General features: G+C 44.8%; 1 protein-coding gene across 2 annotated transcripts in view; it reads left to right on the top strand.

Moving 5' to 3' along the window:
* plekhh1 (pleckstrin homology domain containing, family H (with MyTH4 domain) member 1) overlaps positions 1–18,809 on the top strand; it is a 37,526-nt gene extending 18,717 nt beyond the window's left edge. For both annotated transcript variants that reach the window (XM_072699062.1, XM_072699063.1), the window contains exons 10-30: positions 1,369–1,460; positions 1,963–2,113; positions 2,729–2,865; positions 3,379–3,489; positions 4,152–4,238; positions 4,827–4,985; positions 5,571–5,651; positions 6,262–6,441; positions 6,628–6,739; positions 7,443–7,555; positions 9,353–9,529; positions 9,673–9,770; positions 10,562–10,739; positions 11,639–11,794; positions 11,968–12,065; positions 12,945–13,086; positions 13,763–13,902; positions 13,991–14,120; positions 15,267–15,353; positions 15,986–16,132; positions 16,882–18,809. In XM_072699062.1, the coding sequence (XP_072555163.1) occupies positions 1,369–1,460; positions 1,963–2,113; positions 2,729–2,865; positions 3,379–3,489; positions 4,152–4,238; positions 4,827–4,985; positions 5,571–5,651; positions 6,262–6,441; positions 6,628–6,739; positions 7,443–7,555; positions 9,353–9,529; positions 9,673–9,770; positions 10,562–10,739; positions 11,639–11,794; positions 11,968–12,065; positions 12,945–13,086; positions 13,763–13,902; positions 13,991–14,120; positions 15,267–15,353; positions 15,986–16,132; positions 16,882–17,070 (2,765 nt within the window). In that variant the 3' untranslated portion in view covers positions 17,071–18,809. The remainder of the gene's footprint in view (positions 1–1,368; positions 1,461–1,962; positions 2,114–2,728; positions 2,866–3,378; positions 3,490–4,151; positions 4,239–4,826; positions 4,986–5,570; positions 5,652–6,261; positions 6,442–6,627; positions 6,740–7,442; positions 7,556–9,352; positions 9,530–9,672; positions 9,771–10,561; positions 10,740–11,638; positions 11,795–11,967; positions 12,066–12,944; positions 13,087–13,762; positions 13,903–13,990; positions 14,121–15,266; positions 15,354–15,985; positions 16,133–16,881) is intronic.
* Positions 18,810–18,956: the final 147 nt, after the last annotated feature.

The following is an 18,956-nucleotide window of genomic DNA, read 5'->3' as shown; positions in this document are numbered from 1 at the left end:
TTTATATACAATGCACATGGACGTAACCACAGGTCGTTAACATATTCTGCTTGTATGTTTTTTTGCTGTACGCTGTGTACCGGGGGCTTGCAAAAGCAGTATATAGGTGGATCATGTACAGAACACCCACATAGTATTAAAGGTGGGGGGTGGTTTGTGTTGGTTAAAACTCCTGCCACCATACTGGGAGGTCTGGTTTGCAGCAGGGATTTTCGTCAGCCGTGGGCTTTTGTTTCTGTCAGTGTCCTCCCCCCTGAGCAGGCCGCCTTGGTGGGTGGGGCTCTTTGATGTCACTTCCTTTCACCCGGGGGGCACACACCTGGGCAGATGAGACCCTGGCTCTGGGAAACCTTTAAGGCGTCTTTAAGAGATCTAAAACACGAGGGGGGGGTGGCTGGGAATACCTGCTCTGCTCTTTAATTTGCCGTGATGAAACGATGGTCCCAGTGTGTAATTATTACGGAACAGAATATTTTCTACCAATCACAGTCAGTCACTCAGATGAGGGCAAAAACAAAGGAAGAGGGATTAGAAACGTGCGTGATCACCTTCTGTGCTACATCAGTCAGTTTATTCTGTGGTTAGAAAATTTTGCAAGTATTTTATGATTAAATTCATGGAAAGCATCTTGCTGTGTTATATTAGGAAAATACCGAGAATATTGTAGGACATGTTAAATGCAAAATAGTCACTGGAATATACTAACAAAACATAAGAGATGCAAAGTGACTTAAGAATTGGGGTCATATAAAAGATGGGGATATACACACTAGTTTAATTTCCAGTCTCGATTATGACATAATAGCTAAAGAATGCATGTAGAAAAAATTCAAAAGCAGTGCTTTGCAGATGTCTGGGGTGTTCAGTGATTCTGCCAGGTATGACATAGATCTGCTCAGACATTAATCATTAAGTTTGCAATCCAAATATCCAGAGATAATATTTTTTGCCCGTCTGTCACATACACTATAGGTAATTTAGAGACACTAACCCTATCTGTATTGCATTCCCGATAACTTGAAACTTGAAAATTTCCAACCTCCTATGGAATGGACACGTAATGCGCATTTACGCAAGCAAATGTTAAATCTGCTAGTGTACTGTATAACGCAACAATTCTCACAGAAGTGCTAGCGGAAATTAGCACACAGTTTAAAAAAAATAAAAAAAATAATTGTACATAGTAAATCATGATGTGCGCCATGTGACCAGTGAATAAGCATCTCTTTGGTTTTACATCACGGTCGCTCTCCAAACTCGGCTCCGCCTTTACAGGGCCCAGCCTCCTGCAGTGGAAAACCAATGCGAGCTGGAACCGGGCCGTTTTTCTGTTTGTGAGTGTGATCTGTTGTTTTTTATTCACTGTAGGGTCCATCTTACCCCAGTACCCAGCTGCAGGCCCATTCACACACCTGATTTACAGAAATATCAGTGTCCCAGTCTACACCACTATCAAAGGAGTAAGTATACTGGAAAACAGGGGACCATATTTCAGTTTACATTTGGGAGCCAGGTTTGCTGTACATGTCGTATTGAAGAGTGTTGTTATCCTTGGGATCTGCACTGCAACATCTACCATGACATTTGGGATAGTGGGTGCAAAGTGGACTTGGATAGCCGGGGAGGGATAGCGATATGGATATGCCGTTAGTAATCCCTGCTTTACGATAGTAAAAGTGCGGTACAATCTGTGTTTTTAATTGCACATACACTGTCAGCTAAAATAGTCTTATTATTATTTCGTTTTGGTTTTTCATACTTTTCCATTATATTTTGTTCCTCTGTGTACTACGTGCATTTCATTTTGTTTGCGCTACATTTGCTCGTTCTCACTACGTGTAAATGTGGGTTCGTCTGCGCTCTACGTACCATGCTGCTCTGTGCGCAAGGATTTTCCCTGGAGGTCGTCAAAGTTCCGTCAGGTCTGATCTAATCGAGCCGCCACCTCTTCCACCGTGTCAGAAAGCCACCCAGATCAGCAGCGTCCCGCTCCCCGACGAGGAGTCCAGCTCCGAGGATGACAGCTGCTCGCTCGCCAGCCTCCGCACCTCCACACTGGGACAGGAGGGGAGAAAGGGCAGCATCCCAGGGAGTCCCAGAGCAATCAAGAGGGGTGAGGGGCCGCTTTTGGGGAGACGGGGGGTGGCTGTCAGACTGTGGGTGTTGCTCAGATAGATATGGCCCCAGTAGCCGTTTATAACCCTTTTTATATAAGAGCCTGGCATGATGGCTCAGTAGGGGGCGCTGCTGCTCACATCTTCACCCACGTTCTCCCTACACTTTGTGGGTTACGGTGGATTCTCACATCTGAAGGTGGCTCCCTGTGACTCTGACCAAGATGAGTGCCGATTAGATGGATGTTTACATAGTGTGTGATGGTGGCTTTCTTACTTACTGAATAACCAGGTCGCTTGGACTCTCCCCATTTGTTCCCCCTCGTGTCACTGTGGGGTTTCCTACGGGTACTCCGGTCTGCCCCCACAGTCCAAAAACATGCTGACGTCAATTGAAGTTATCAAACTGCCCGTAGGTGTGCGTGTGTGAATGTGCCCTGCGATGGGTTTGCGTCCAAATCTTGGGTTGTTCCCTGTATTGCACCCATAGGGTCTGGACCCCCGTGACCCTGAATAGGACAATCAATATAGGAGGTGAATGAATGTATGAATGAATAATGAGCAATGCTTTAACTTCCCGCATGCGGTGACATCATTCTCTGTGCCTGTGGCAGGTGTGTCTGTTTCCTCGGTCAGCTCAGAGAGCGACTACGCCATCCCGCCGGATGCCTACTCCTTGGACAGTGATTACTCTGAGCCGGAGCACAAAGTACAGCGCACCTCCTCCTACTCCTGCGAGAACGCCGCCCCCGTGAGTCAGCCTTGGCCTTGCTGGCTTTTCATTGGCCGGAGCAATTTAGACCAGTGGGACTAAGACCAGGGGTGGCCAATCTTATCCACAAAGGGCCGGTGTGTATGCAGGTTTTTGGGATAACCTGTAGGTCAGCTGTTCAAACCCAGGTATGAGGACTTTTCAGCCAATCAGTCCTCTAATTAGTAATCTAATTAGGGAGTTGCAGCGAAAACCCGCATACACACCGGCCCTTTGCGGATAAGATTGGCCACCCCTGCCTTAGACCAATATGTTCTTACCCTGAGGGGTATTCCACAAAGCAAGATTTCATAATTAGTCAGATAACTTAAACCATATGTAAGGATTGTCCAATAGGGAAGTCACTTACCTCTCTTCCTATTGGACAGTTTCCACATTTGGCTTAAGTTATCCAGTTAACTAGGAAATCCTGCTCTCTGAAATACTCCCGTGGTCTCTCAAGCGTCAGCTGACCACAGACTCCTTAGGGTCGCTTCATCTGTCTCTCTGCAGGAGCCCCTGGAGAAGAGCGGGTACTTGTTGAAAATGGGGAGCCGGGTGAAAGCGTGGAAGCGACGATGGTTTGTTCTGAAGAACAACGAGATGCTTTATTACAAAAGTCCAGTGAGTGTGTTTGCACTGCTACCAACAATATTGTGACACTGATCTTGCAAATGATTATTTATGCATTTTATACTAAAAATAAGAATGGAATCTGCTGTCTTCTGTATTTTAAAATTAAGATTCTATGTCCACTTAATATAGTACCAGTCAAAAGTTTGGACACACCTAGCTCAGTGGGCTGTAGGTTGCCGGTTCAAATCCCTGAGTTGGCAGAGTGATCCCGCCACTGGGCCCTTGACCAAGGCCCTTAACCCCAGTTGCTCCAGGCACTGGCTGATCCTACTCTCTCCTCTACACCAGTTCCATGAGGTGGCCTCCTGGGATGCTTTTCCAGCCGTCCTGAAGGAGGTCCCACATATATGCTGAGCTCTCATTGGCCGCTTTTCCTGCACTCTCTGGTCAAACTCCTCCAAAACCATTTATACTGTGTTTAGGTCAGGTGACCAGGTCATGTGATGCGACACGCTGTCACTCTCCATTGTAGGCGCTGTACCTTAACTTATAACTGGTGCTGTATCTTGCATAAGCAAAAACAGGGTTAACTGCACTTACTGATTATGTGCTCTGTGTCTCTTGGTTCAATCCCTTATTGTACATACAGATTTTTTTGAGAAAGGATTCTGACATATAAAAAAAAAGCTTGAAATAAATTTTGTTTTCAGAATGATGTCATCAGGAAGCCACAGGGGCAGACTGAGCTGAATCCTTCCTGCAGGATTGTCCGTGGGGAGGGGGCACAGACGTTCCAGGTGGGTGGTCTGCCCGCTTCGTTACCAAGGAGACGCATATAACCTGACGTGATAACCAGAATACATTTTGCCGTAGTTTGGCTGTTGAGCGTTATACTTAAAGACACAAATCTGCAGTGACTGCTTTTATTTATATGCATACAAACTGCAGTTTAGTTTTAGTAACATTTTGAATAATTTTCCCACTGTTTTGCACAGTTTAGATTATAGTCAATGTTAGAAGGACTTTGTGCATTTATAAAATATAAGTGGTATATGTGTAGCTTGTATCATGTGTAGATTGTATCATTACGGGAAATATTTTTTAATATGAAGAGCAAATTTCTGTGGACATCTGTGAATTTTGGAAAAATATTGGTTTGTCTTGGTTGGATTACATTCGGACTGAGTGAGTTTCTGTTCCCCATACTGTGACATTTGATGAGGAAGCCTGACTTTGGGTCAGTATTGGGTCTCATCTCAAAAACAATAAAAAATGAGTGAGTTTTGGAAACTTGCTTTTCATATGTGAAATTCTGTAAATAATAGAAATAATATACTTTGACTCATGAGCCGTAACAAATTACAATGTAATAACCTCTTTTCCAGTTGATAACAGAGAAGAAAACCATCTTCCTGACTGCGGACTCCCCCAGTATTCTTGAAGAATGGATCCGGGTGCTACAGAATGGGCTCAAGGTCCAAGCTCTTAGTCCCATCGCTGTGGAGACTGCCGCCAAAGCCACAGTGCGGGGCTGGCTGACTAAGGTCAGAGCTAATGGTTTGCCGTTACTGCAGCGTGGCATTTAGAGAGCAGCTAATTATCCTACAGGAACCTTTTAAAACACAGAGTGACGTGGGACTGAGAGCAGAATACAAAGTGACTTTTACTGTCTGCTGTCTGCAACCCGAAAACAAAATGCTGGCAGCACAGACATACTGAAGTGTAACTGGATGAAACCGAGGATCCTGACAAAGGAGGCACTTGGGAAGATGAAAGGGGTCCTTTCTTTGAAGAATGGGGGGGGGGTAAGCGGATTCCAAGGTAGCCATTACAGGGTTGGGGTTCAAGACCAGTGGAATTTGGAATAGAAGTCTGCGAGTCCTTTAGTGTAAGGTCGTTGTGACGGTCAGTGATCGCAGGGACAGAAATGAACCACTGAACACTAGGCAGGCGTTACAGATGTTTCTCTGAAAGACACCTGAGCACTGACTGACAGCAGCTTACAATATGCCACTGAAGATAAGCTGTGGTATTAACTTATCTTCTGTTTCTGTCTCGACACAATGAACTCATCCTGAAAGAATGATAACCCTAACCCCCCCCAATAATCGTTGCATCCCTCAAGACAGGTGAAGCACGGACACTCCAAGCTGGTGTGGTGCGTTCTGATTGGCAAGGTGTTTTACTATTACCGTAACCAGGACGACAAGGTGAGAAGTCCTATTAATGCATGACCGCAAACATATTACAATCTCAGTTAATAGTCCTTGATCAGTAGGATGACCAGATAATCCATGTCAGATGGGACATTTGAGCCACTTCAGGTTTTACAAGCTGCCTTGAATCATCCAGCTACATTAACATTAGTGACACATACTTGATTATAGGAGCTGAGGTGGAAAGTTCAGGCCCAGAAAGTAAAAATCCAGACCAGGATTTGGAACAACCAACCAGCTGAGTCTTCTGTGACTGTGACTTTTTATATTCAACTGGTTGGATGAAACAAAACCTTGGTCTGGATTTGTACTTTCTGAGCCTAAACTTTCCACCCCTGTGTAGGAGACTGACCAATCAGCATACAGCAAGTGCTCAGTGCTTAAGTGAAATCCAAGTCCTTTTAATAGAAATGGTAGTTTACAAATCCCGTCCTAACCCAAAGTGTCCTCCCTGACATGGATAATCCGGTAACTGTATTAATCAGTCAAAGTCCACATACAAACTGGTTAACTATAATTAAGCAATTATAAAAGTATCAGATCTGGTGTTTTATCCTGGACATTTAAGTACATTTTTTATAGAAAATGTGGTGTCTTGCAACAGTTTCCGCTCGGACAACTGTGCATGCGGGGAGCAGGGGTGGAGGAAGTGGACAGGTCATGTGACTCCGATGAGGACTACGAGGCAGGAGGGCGGGGCTTCCTCTCCTCGCACTGTACCCTTGTGGTCTACCCCAAGGATCAGAGCCCGACCTACCTGCTTATCAGGACCAAGCAAGAGAAGGTAAGCAATTAGCACACCTGGAGTAACCCAAATAGAATGAAATCCTCAGTACACCTTTGAAAAGATGCTTCTGTTAGAAATGAAGGAAACTGAAGTTGAGTTAAAAGGAAGACTGTGGATGAAGCTGATTAAAGATATTATGTTGGCATATGAATAACCTTGAGCGTTAACCCTTTCTCATCGCAGGATACCTGGCTGTACCACTTAACCGTTGCAGCGGGCAGCAGTGCCAGCCTAAAGGTGGGCACCGAGTATGAGCTGCTCATCGGCAAACTGCTAGACGTGGATGGAGATCCAGGTGAAGCCGCTACTATGATCTACACTGTACAGACGAGGCTGCATCCGTGTCAGACCCATACCGCCTCCAAATGTGATTTGCTATTCCGCCCACTAATCACTAGCATGGTGAAATTTATAGGATATGTGCTAAAACGAAGCAGATGAACGCGATGAATGAAGCTGCTTCGCTTCAGGAAATGCTTAGATTCTGCTCCTTTACGAGGAGAAAAATAAAAACAAGTTACATTCCTCCCAGATTTTGGCCGCCCCTCCGACGGGGATATTTGATCTGCCAGGCTGTGCCACTAACATGCAGGGAAACAGCTAAATGCTTATTAAGATGTAAAAGCTCCGTTCCCGCTTCCACTCTGGAGTGGGACCCGGCTAGCCTGCACGTTCCGCCGCGCCGCCGCTGCCTCCCTCCCACTCAGGCGCTCCAACGCGCCACCAGCCAATCAGCACACATCTCTTGCCTGCTCTTGTGTGGTCGGGTCTGCTGTAGCGCTTAGCAACGTGATCCCCGTCTCCGCCGTTCTGTTTACGTGTCCCCGCTCCGTCTGCGCCTGCACTGATGCTGCCGTCTCTGTTTTTGTTTTTCCCCCATCCGTCTGCGCACATCCGTGGACATCTGCGGATGTCCTGCATGCATCTGTGACCACCTGTGTGCGTCTCCGCACCCCGCCCCCCCCCCCCCCGCCCCGCTGTCTGTCACGTGCCCCAAGACTCGGAGCTGTGGACCCTCGCTGCTCTGTGCTTCAGCCGGGACGGCCTGCGGTCCCCCCTCACCACCTTACCCTCAGAAGCCCTGCAGACAGAGGCGCTCAAGCTGTTCAAGGTGACCTTCCACCCTGTTATGCTGCTGCTGTCTTCCTTTGTTTACATACAGACACACATTATGCAGTGTATACAAACCCCTGTGTCCAGCCCTTCTATTTTACACTGTCCTGTGTTTTGCACTTAAAGCACTATATAAACCCTGCCTCTGTCAATGCAACTTGACTTTGCTTGACTTGTGGGGGCTTCTTCTAACCTCCTTCTTGCCCCCCACTCTGGCAAACTAAGGGTGTCTTGCCTGGGAAGGCCTCAAGGCCATAGTACAGAGTTCCCCGCTTATTTATCCACAACTCACAGCCTATGGCCACTGTCCCCAATGTTTTCCTGTTGTGGCAGTTTAAGTCACTTTATATACAGATACGCTTGCAGATGATATAATTTACCAAGCGTGTGTTTGGGGAGGGGATACTAACAATAAATTTTGCCGAGCGGCGGACGGGGCGGCAGATCGGTTGCTCCGTTTTCCCCTACTTTTGCCTGACGGTAACTTTAGCTAAAATGCACTGGTACCCATGGCGCGATTCTCACGGGCTGCATTTGCCCCGCGGGCTGCCATTTCGGGAACCCTGCCGTAGAGACTCACTGCTTCTCCTTGCGTACCTCCCGTGAGAAGATAAACACCGCTCAAATTAGCTCCCAGCTCATTAGCCTGCGCCAAAGATTAATTCTACCAGTCAGTCCCAGGATTACGATTACTTAAGGCTGAACAGTCGTGATTTTTTTTTTTTATATCATTTTCCTGGCAAAATGAGAAATAGCGGGAAAAGAGAGAAATATTCTGACACGGTCTGACAGGAATGTGGCCCTAGTGGGATCTCACTGGGGGGGGGGCAGTGCAAACCTTGTCTTTGTCCCAGGGAGAGGATGGCATTCCCGCCCTGTGATATCTGTACTGTGGTCAGCCCCCATATCCCCGCTCCTCCTCCCCACTCCTCCCAGTTTCCAGGGCGCTTGACCTGACCGAACTATCTGAACCGACCCCACAGCCTTGTTTAATTTTACACCAAGTTTAAAGGTGAAATACTGGAATATTAAGGGAAATATAGCAGTTGAGCTTAGTGATTAAGCTCTGACTCGGGAATTTAGATCCACATCCTGCATCGCTCATGTATGACTAACACAGTCAATGGCAGCGAGTGCTGGTGTGTACAAAGCCGTAGCCATGGAATCAACATCAGGGGTATCAAAGACGTAGTTATAATATATACTGGGTGGGGGGCATTGTGAGCACATCTGAATATTGGGGGGAGGGGTGCCTGAGTGCCCCCCCAATATATATTATAATTATGGCCTTGGGTGTGTAGGTCAGAACATACGAACATACAACAGTGAGCTTGTGCTGCCATCTACTGGTGGAATGGTGGTATTGTTTTGTTGTTTTTTCCCCCCATTTTTTCCAGGAAAATGTAACTTTACTCCTGTAAAACTGTTTTATGACTTGTAACGAGAGACCCAGGCAATCTGGATTTACGTGTGTGCTTCCCCTAGTTTCATATTTTAAATTTAACCCAAAGTAAAAAAAATTAAATTTAATAATATGACCAAAGCAAAGTGGTGCTAATAGGATTATTTTATTATGTGACATTGTATCACTCAGCTGATACTTTCATCCAAAGCAATGTACCATACATAGGTTACATTTCATTATATATCTCAACATTGTAACCTATATAGATTATGAAATCAATTACTCAGGATATTATATCTGTTCCTGGCATGACTATGTTTACATTACCTGTTCTGTTTTGTGTGGAATACTGAGACTGTCTCTGAATGAATTCTATCCTTTCGTACCCAGTCCTGCCAACTGTTCATCAACGTGCTGGTGGAGTCGCCCTCCATCGACTACCACGTGTCGATATCCCAGAATGCACTGCAGGTCTGCCTGACGCACCCGGAGCTGCAGAATGAGATATACTGTCAGCTGATTAAACAGACCAATGGCCGCACCCCAAACAACTATTCCCTGACACAGGTGAGATACCAGTACTCTTTTACTCTGTTTAAATTGTAGTATAAATAGTTAGTATTCTGTCATGGAGTGAGCTCTCTTTTTATAATAGACCATATTTGTGAATGAATCCCTTTTTCCTCTTTCTTTCTCTTGGCCTCTGTCAGTGCTGGCAGCTGCTGTCCATGTGTGTCGCCTTGTTTCTGCCCCAACAACATTTCCTGTGGTACCTGAGGCAGTACCTACAGCGCCATGCAGACCCGAGGTGCCAGCAGCTCCCCCTCCTGTCCGCTCTCGCTGTTCCCTTCCCTGTATCTCACCAAAGCAGGATTAATCTTCACTAGACCAGTGGCCTGTACTACGGAGCGGGGTTACTGGCTTATCGGGGTAACTTGTCGGATTTAAGGTACCACAGTTTAAATGGACTTCATATTCGTTCACTTACATTTCGCCCAGACTACCTTAAATCCGACAAGTTACCCCGATAAGCCAGTAACCCCACTTCGTAGTACAGGCCACTGGTCATGCTTAAACTGGAAGTTAAAGTGCTGAGTAGTGATAAAGTGCAGGGTTTGCCGGGAGCCTTGTTCTGGAAGGCCACTGCGGTTTTGTATTTGAACAAGGAGGTTATACATTGTTCGCACAAACGTACTCTGAAAATGATCAAAAAGTGCAAAACTGTAAGCTATTGTATACCAACTGCTTATGCATTTGAATTTCACCTGCATTTAGCTTTGGAATGGACTTGTTCCTTTTAATAGCTAATTGAGTATTTTGGGACTCGCCATTCAGCCTAAAGCAGCACAGTGCACTGTATCAAATGCATGATTAACTCTGCAGAGTAATCAGTTGACGGTATGCATTTAATTAGGTGCAGTTTTAATAACTGCGATTTGCAATTTGAACTTAAAACCTCAAAAGTACCAAAAATAATTGTATTGGATAGTGGGGAACAGTAAACAGGCACAACAGTTGTGTTTGCAAAGCGTGTTTTTTTGGTTGAGCTGCCTGCCTGGCAGCCTAAAACCCCTGACTGTGCAGCACCTCCACTCCCAGGAGCGAGGTGGGGAAGTACGCAGTGTACTGCCAGAGATCCGTGGAGCGAACGCTGCAGAACGGCGAGAGGGAGGCCAAGCCGTCTCGTATGGAGATCCTGTCCATCCTGTTGAGGAAGCCCTACCACCACTCCTTGCCGTTCAGCATCCCTGTGCACTTTATGAACAATACTTACGAGGTAAACTGGCAACCCTTCAGTTTGATTGTCTGTCCTATGGCTCCCCCTGCTGGCCCTTCACTAAAAGCACCACTGCCTCCAAACCTCTTGCTGCTTGTCCAGCCTCCAGAATCCTTGAATTGTATCAGTTGTTGGAATTAACTTTGGGAACTTTCTTGGGATGAAGCGTCCCAACATGTAGCGTTCATGTTTAACTTTTAGCTGACTTTTGAAGAAATAATTATCTCTAAAACTAAATTGTCTAGAAAGCACTGGATGTTCAAAAGTTTAATTGTTATTATCTTGTTGGATTTTGAAAGGATTAACATGTATTTTCATTTATGTTAATACATGAACATAAATTTAGAAGTGGTACATTAAGGCAAGTGACCTGTGTGCAGTTGTACCACTGCTGTGTGTGCAGTGATAGGACTAGGACTGCAATCAGAAGGTTGCAGGTTCAAATCCCATGGCCGGCAGAGTCATTTAACCGCTGGGCCTGTGAGAAAGATCCTTGGCTGTAATAAACTCAGAGACAGTGTCTGACCTTACTCTCTCATTCTTACTTATGTTGCATGTTGAACAAAAGCACCTGATAAATTTAATGTGACACAGTGTGTCTGAAAGTCAACACTTTGTAAATTATGATAAATCCTTTATTTGCCGTTTGCACAAGTACAGGTCCGTTGGAATTAATCTCTTCACCTACCCCAACTTGCTCTCAGTTGCTTGGGGGGTCACAGCCCAGTGTCAGACAACATGCAGGGCCCCTGGAGCTGGGGGTTAAGGGCCTTACTCAAGGGCCGACGGACATGATGTGACTGTTCTGCCACCGGTGGGCCTCGAACTGGTGACATTTTGCTCACCGACACAGAGACCTAACTCGCTCAGTTACTAACGCCGTCTCTCCTCCCTGTCAGGTGGTTGGGTTTGATGGGTCCACCACAGTGGAGGAGTTCCTCAGCATACTTAACCAGAAGATAGGGATGCGGAAGCCAGTCCTCTCTGGGTTCGCCCTCTTCACCGATGATCCATCAGGGAAGAGCCTGGAGCATTGCTTGCGACCCAATGTCAAGGTGTGCAGAAGGGAGAGTGTTTGTATCTTTGGTCCTTTGTAGCATTTGGACTGTGAGCTCTCAGTATTTATACAATGCGGCTAAGCATGTAGGCCGAGTGGTTATTATCAAACTAACTATGCAACAAAGCTGGTGATCACTTGGCTGACTGCTCTTCTTTTCCTGTGAACCAGATCTGTGATGTAATATCAAAGTGGGAACAAGCACTGAAAGAACTGCATCCTGGGAAATATGAGGGGACTCGCATTGTCCGCCTGACGTACAAAAACAGGTACCGCTTAACGTTCTCTGCTGCGGGTGAAACTGTGTTAAGGTGGCCCAAAATGAAGACAGTACAGAATTTTTATAGTCCAAGGTACACAGTCGATCCTTCTGCATTACGACTTTCTTCATCGCAGTTTCGATATGTTATGGGGTTGACACAAGAAATTACATGGGAATTTTTTCGCGAAAGCTGCAGACCAGGCCAGCAGATGACAGACAGAAGTGTAGCAACTCATAAATGCATAAAATATATGTACAGCGCTGGTTTGGAGGACGCCAAGCGTGTTTACAGCAGCCTCCCACATGATATCTCACAATGATCTCACAGTGATCTCACAGTGATCTTGCAGTGATCTCAAAGTGATCTCACAGTGATCTCGCAGTGATCTCAAAGTGATCTCGCAGTGATCTCGCAGTGATCTCGCAGTGATCTCACAGTGATCTCGCAGTGATCTCAAAGTGATCTCGCAGTGATCTCACAGTGATCTCAAAGTGATCTCAAAGTGATCTCACAGTGATCTCTGTATCTCGTGTTTCTTGTTTCATTTTGCTTCACTCACCAAGGGGACCAAAAATTCTTACGCGTTTTTTCCAGATCGCAGAGGCCCTGCACCCCTAACCTCCACTATGTGGAAAGGTCGACTGTTTGTTCTTTATCATGTTCTGTATTTTTATTAATATCGTCACCAGGAGTCAACGTCGACTCGGCAGCGCGTACTAAGAAAAGAGCCTTGAACACTCTGGATACTATGTTATCATTATATTCCCTAATTAGGCATTCTGTGAGCTTACTGAATATGTCATGTTACACCAGTGTTCAGGTGTGTTTTATAGGTGCTTGGGAATCATTATATGTATTACATGAACTTAATTATGTGTGTTTCAGGTTGTGTTTCAGAGGCCAGGTAAAGGGTGAGACTGAGCGAGAGCGACTCCTACTGGCGTATCAGGTGAATGAAGAAGTGCTACAAGGTCATTTTCCCGTCAACAAGGAGCTGGCCCTGGAGTTAGCGGCCCTCATGACTCAGGTACTCTGAGAGCACGTTTTAGGCTGTGCCAGTGTTTCCCAACCCGGTCCTCATGGACCCCAGACAGTCCACGTCTCTGCTCCCTGCCAGCTCCCTAGCAAAAATGCGCGACTGCCTAGCATGGCGCTGTCTGAGGGTCCCGAGGACCGGACTGGGAAACACTGCGCAATGCCTGTTATAGGTCATAATCAAACATTATTTCTCTTGTTAATCGTGGCTACCTGTGTAAGGCAGCGGCTGCCTTTGCAATGCCACAATGTTGTCTGATGTAAATAAAAACACATGATTAAATGAGACACGTGAATATGGTCATTGTGCTTCAGGTCTGTTTTTCCAGCCAGTCCTGCTGCATTGACAACATGGGCGCAGCAGTGCGATGGAGGAGTGAGAGTGACAGAATGTTTGTGGTCTCTTTCGGATCATCGTGTGTTTCTCTTTGAATAACGGGCTGGATTTTTATTTGATGGCTGGAGTCTGTTTGTGATGATGAATGAGAGTAAATTTGTGTTGAGGGTCCAGTCTGTAGCAGAGGGTCAGACTGGATTTGAGTTTGAAGGTCAGCTGAAGTTTGTCTTAGAGGGTCGCAGTGAGTTTATAATGCATTTTTGCACTGGAATCAATAATGGTACACACCTACTAACCCCTACTCCCCCTTCCGAATCTCAACCCCCCCTAGGTAGAACATGGTGATCTGGAGCGTCCGGTCTCCTCCAACCCCAGCTGCTTCCAGCCTAAAATCCAGCAGATCCTTATGCAGGTTCTGGAACGGTTTTACCCAAAACGGTACAAACAGGACTGCAGCATGGAGCAGCTAAGGTGCTCTGCCTCTCCTCGCATACGTACATCTACACATGCACGCACAAGCAGTCCATCGAGGTGATGGTAATGATGTCACTTCCTTCAGGGAGCTTGCAGAGAGGCTCGCGGCCAAGTGGGCGGTGCTGCGGGGATGCGGCACAGCTGAGTGCGTGCGGATCTACCTGACGGTCGCGAGAAAGTGGCCCCTCTGTGGTGCCAAGCTTTTCAGCGCCAAGGTGAGAAGGACCTAAAAAGAACCTCAATAAGATTGTTTTGGTCTGCTACAGGAATGCTGTCTCCTTGGACTGAAAAAAATATATATATATTGCAAGATGAACAAAATGATTAAAAGAAAAAAACCAAGATGGCACCATTCCATAGCAACACACTGTCACTTGCTCTTTCCCTACGGTATCAGTTTGGGGTTCCATTGCACGTAATTATTACTTGTTTACTCATTGCTCTATTGCACTGTGTTGTCTTGCACTACTGTCCATCTTGCACTCTTGTCTCGTACTGCACTAGGATTTGTCCTTTCCCTCGATGCCCTGCCCTGCAACTGTAGCTTAAGTATTTTACTCTGTTCCTCTGAACGTGAGACAATAAAACTTGAAATTTGAGAACCCAAAATTAATCGCCATTTCTTAATAACTTATCAGATGCAGAGGTGGGTACTTCAGATCCAGAGAGTAAAAGTTCAGACCAAGATGTTGAGTAAAAGGAGTCATAGACTGTCTCCCGATGTGGTCTCAGTTCGGTTCGTTTCAAAGGGGTCCGAGTTCGTTTGGTGAGTTCACATATACGCAAAAAATGCCGACTAATCGATCTGAGTTCGCTTTAAAGCAGGGGTGGCCAATGTTATCCACAAAGGGCCGGTGTGTGTGCAGGTTTTTGGGATAACCTGTAGGTCAGCTGTTCAAACCCAGGTGTGAGGACTCTTCAGCCAATTAGTTCTCTAATCAGTAATCTAATTAGGGAGTTGCAGCGAAAATCCACATACACACCGGCCCTTTGCGGATAAGATTAGCCACCCCTGCATTAAAGGATGAAACGGACCAAGTGTGAAAACACCCATAATCAGAGTTGGGTAATTCAGGTCTAGAGAGTAAGAGTCCAGGCTGGGATTTTGTTTTGTTTCAACCAACCAGTTGAGTACTCTGTGACTGTAACTCAGCTGGTTGGAACAAAATCTTGGTCTGGACTTTTACTCTCTGGACCTGAATTACTCATCTCTGGTAGTGACAGAGTACTTACTACCTGGACCTGAATTACTCATCTCTGGTAGTGACAGAGTACTTACTCTCTGGACCTGAATTACTCATCTCTGGTAGTGACAGAGTACTCACCTGGCTGGTGGCCTCCCTTTGCCTTCCTGAGAACAGCCCGTGCCCCCGTCCGCCTTGGAGGAGACCCAACTATGGCTAGCAGTCAATGAGGACGGGCTCCACGTGTTGCAGTATGACACTATGGTGAGTGTGAGGCGTGTAACGGACTCTGCCCCGGGTGCCTGTTTAATGGGAACGGAACCAGCCGGAGCATGTTTAGGTCGCAGTGTCAGATGATACCATTTTCTTACTGCGTTCTCTGCAGTTCCGAGCACTTTTTTGAACAAAGTATCAAAGAAATCAGCCCCGTGATTCTTTTCTTTACGAAGCTTTTATTTGCCAAACGCTGCCTGGAGCTACTTTTCAGTTTAAATATTTCAAACAGTAGAAACCAAAGAGGAAACATAGTTACTGTATGACTTGGACCCTCACACCTACCCTGGTGTCAAATTGACCCCAAATGCGCATGAGACTTTCTCACCGTAACAATTATTGGAGGAGCGTGTAAGAGTTGAGTTGTTCTACCCAAAATGCTCCAAACAGCCCAAAGGAGAAATAAACAATGTGAGACTCAGCTCTCTCTTCTGCTCCATTTTCATTTTGGCTCTTGGTTCTTTCTTTCATGAGTTTTGAGGAAAAACAAGATATGCTTCCTTAGACATCAACTCCGAGTGTCTCAGGACAAAATAAGAGCAGGTACTTCAGTCAAAGCTCCAACCCCTTGAGAAAGACCTCACATCATCTGTGTGCTTGTATATCCCTCACCTCATCTTCAGCACCTGAAGCTGACATACTCCTACCAGGCGGTCATCACCTTTGGTGGCTGCCGTGACGACTTGATGTTGGTAGTAAATCAAAGCCGTGACCAGGATTTGGGAAAGAAGTTTGCTGAGAAGCTGCTCTTTGCGATGACCAAACCCAAGGTGAGCAGACCACAGTAAATACTCAGCTTGTACCTCTCAACTCTCTTTAAATTAATGAATATTGAAGTGACTTAAAAATAAGGTTATAATACAGTATATGCTAACAGAGATATGGAAAGATTTCATCTATGTTCTAAAGACATCTGAAGGTATTAGATTGCATTTGTGTTTTTCATTCCATTTTATTTATTTAAAAAAGGACAGTGTACAATAAAACATTAACCTTGTATAAAACAAGGAAAAATGGATTGTACCAGGTTTTAGCAAGTACTGCTATTTTCTGTGCATAGTTCCGTAAGCATATATTGCCAAAAACTTTATTTTGTTCATTCTTTTCCAACAATCACATTGCCCGAGTTAAATCATTGGACACATTAACCAGATCTGGCCAGTCCATTGGATCATAGTGAATCCTGATGGGTTAGAACACAAAACTCTTGCACTGGAATGATATTAGACTGAAGAGAATCCAGATGAGGTACGATAGCTGCACTTTATGCTACAAGAGTTACTGTGAAATAGGTCTGAGTGGCAGCTTGTCCCTTTTGTATTGTTAGGGAGTTCCGGGTTTGAGTTGCGATAATGTGATTCACACAGGAACTGATATACTGTATCATTACCAAGCCTTTTAATGAGGCTCCGTGTTTCTCCTCATTGGTCGGCCATCTCGAAGCGAGCGCTCTTTCTGGTTCGCTGCCGTCGGGTGACACAATGTGCTGAAGCTCTTTTCCTTTCACCTCCTTCTGAAGATTTTGGAGTTGACCCTCTTGATGGCCAGCTACATCAACTACTGGACTTCCACTCTGCCCCCCAGTGCACCCCTGTTGCCAGGTTACTGCTCCTCTCATGAACTCCAGGGAGACAGGAAGCTGTGGGATGTGGACAGCAAACACTTCCCTTCCATGACACGGACCACCAAAAGTCCCACACTGCTGTGACATGTTTAAGCCATTATAATGATAGAATAGGACTTTAAAATCCCATTGAGGTACTGTACCCGGTTTTACAAAGGATGTGAAATCATTTCTCATTAAACACAATCAGCCGTGCTTTTATATTCGTGCCATTAGCTTCTTACAAGAAAAGAAGTGAATTTAAATATTCTGCAATATGTTTCAATATGATCAGCGGGTGTGAAATAAATTGCCCATAAATGTATTAATATTTTACAAGATCATTTTGTAGTAGGCATATGCTGTTTTTATAGCTGTGATCAAAGTCTTATGTCACGTGTTCTTACATCAGAAGGACGCTTACAGTAGGGGCTGATCATAAAAACTGAAGACAGTAAAGGGCAATTAAAAAATGCTGAATTCTTTTTGGTCTGGGGTTTGAACCAGGCCTTGTGCCCACGTGCAGGAGAGATAATCAGAAAGCAAAACTAGCAGATTAATACCTCCAGGCCTGGTCTGGATTTCTCTCAACTGCCTGCTCACCTGTGCCAGATACCGTCTTTATTGTTTAGTAAAAAACTAGTTTGACTTTTTACAGTTAGCAAGCCTTGGTAGAATTGGCCTTGCCGGTTTCTGGGGGGGGGGGGGTCACTGTGAAGGCGCTGTAGTGCCTGGCAAGGCGGCACATTGGGATTGTAACGGCACCCGGATGTGCTTTTGATTTAAGGTGGACACTTTCTTTCTCTTTATCTCAAATGCTTGAAGTGCCTCATTAGAGGTTTGAGTTGATTAGAAAGCAAATAGTGTAAGTGCCATTGCGTCTTTAAAGAACTGTAGTTTCATTCAGGTCTTCTGTTAGTTGATTGTTTAACTTCTAAGACTTTTCACGGCACAGCTACGTAGATGTATTCCATGTTTCATCTAACTACTGACATCAAAATTAGTCATTGTGCATAAATGAATAGCTTTCCTTTATACGACTGGATTCAGGTGTAAAGAAAACTAATTTTTGTCAGATTTCTTTTGAGAGGTATAAAACGGCAAATGTTGATCAATTACTATTCATATTTATGTGAGTTGTAGTGGCAGAAAATTATTAATATTAAAGCAATGAAACAGAAGTAAACTGAAGGGTAAATTTTTTCAGGACTACAAGAAAATCATTGTGAAATCAGCAAACGGTTAATGATGCACTTACTCAAGTGACTGATTAACACATTGTTTTTTAGGTACTGTTTATTCTGTGTCAGTAACATGAAACATTTTATAGTACAGTATGAGTAACAGGTCTAACCATGGTACTTGTCTTCATCAGGCTAGAAACAGTCAATGCCTTTACATGCCATGTTTTAACTAGATGACAGAGTTAGTATGGTGATGTTTAGTGTAATTTTGCTTTTATTTTCACTTACTGTTTTGAAACGTTCCAAAATAACTTGATGCCTGACCCTTTGTTAAGTGGTTGGTTTTTCCTTGAGCAGTTAAATGTTTATTTAAAAAAAAAAAAAAAAACAATTGCTAACTTGAGGGGTATGATGGTACCAACTTGTTTGGGTTTGGAAGAAAAACTTGTATGAGGATGAGATTAAAAACGACACACCTCTGATACCTCACGCTCATTGAGTTGGAAAGGCCATCCTATAGAAGGGAAGGTACCGGCATCAAGAACGGGCAAAATCCTTGAGCGTTTCCTGGATCAAACCACTGTCTTTTGTTGTTCGTTATATTCTTTCTATTTGAGCTGTTTATTGTTGCAGTTTGTAATAAATGTTTTTTTTTCATAAGATTATTGTTTTTATTTTCATTTCAGGGGCTATTTCAGGATATTTATATAGCACGTTTAATAATAGTTAATTCAAAGTACTGTGTAAAAAAAAAACTAAAAGAGATACTAAAACTGATCAATATGTGTCAAAATGTTGGAGCCTGGA

This window comes from Paramormyrops kingsleyae, chromosome 14, assembly GCF_048594095.1.
Source record: "Paramormyrops kingsleyae isolate MSU_618 chromosome 14, PKINGS_0.4, whole genome shotgun sequence".
In the NCBI taxonomy this organism is placed as follows: Eukaryota; Metazoa; Chordata; class Actinopteri; order Osteoglossiformes; family Mormyridae; genus Paramormyrops; species Paramormyrops kingsleyae.
The sequence above is the reverse complement of the archived record's forward strand: the minus strand, read 5'-3'. Positions and strand labels throughout refer to the sequence as shown.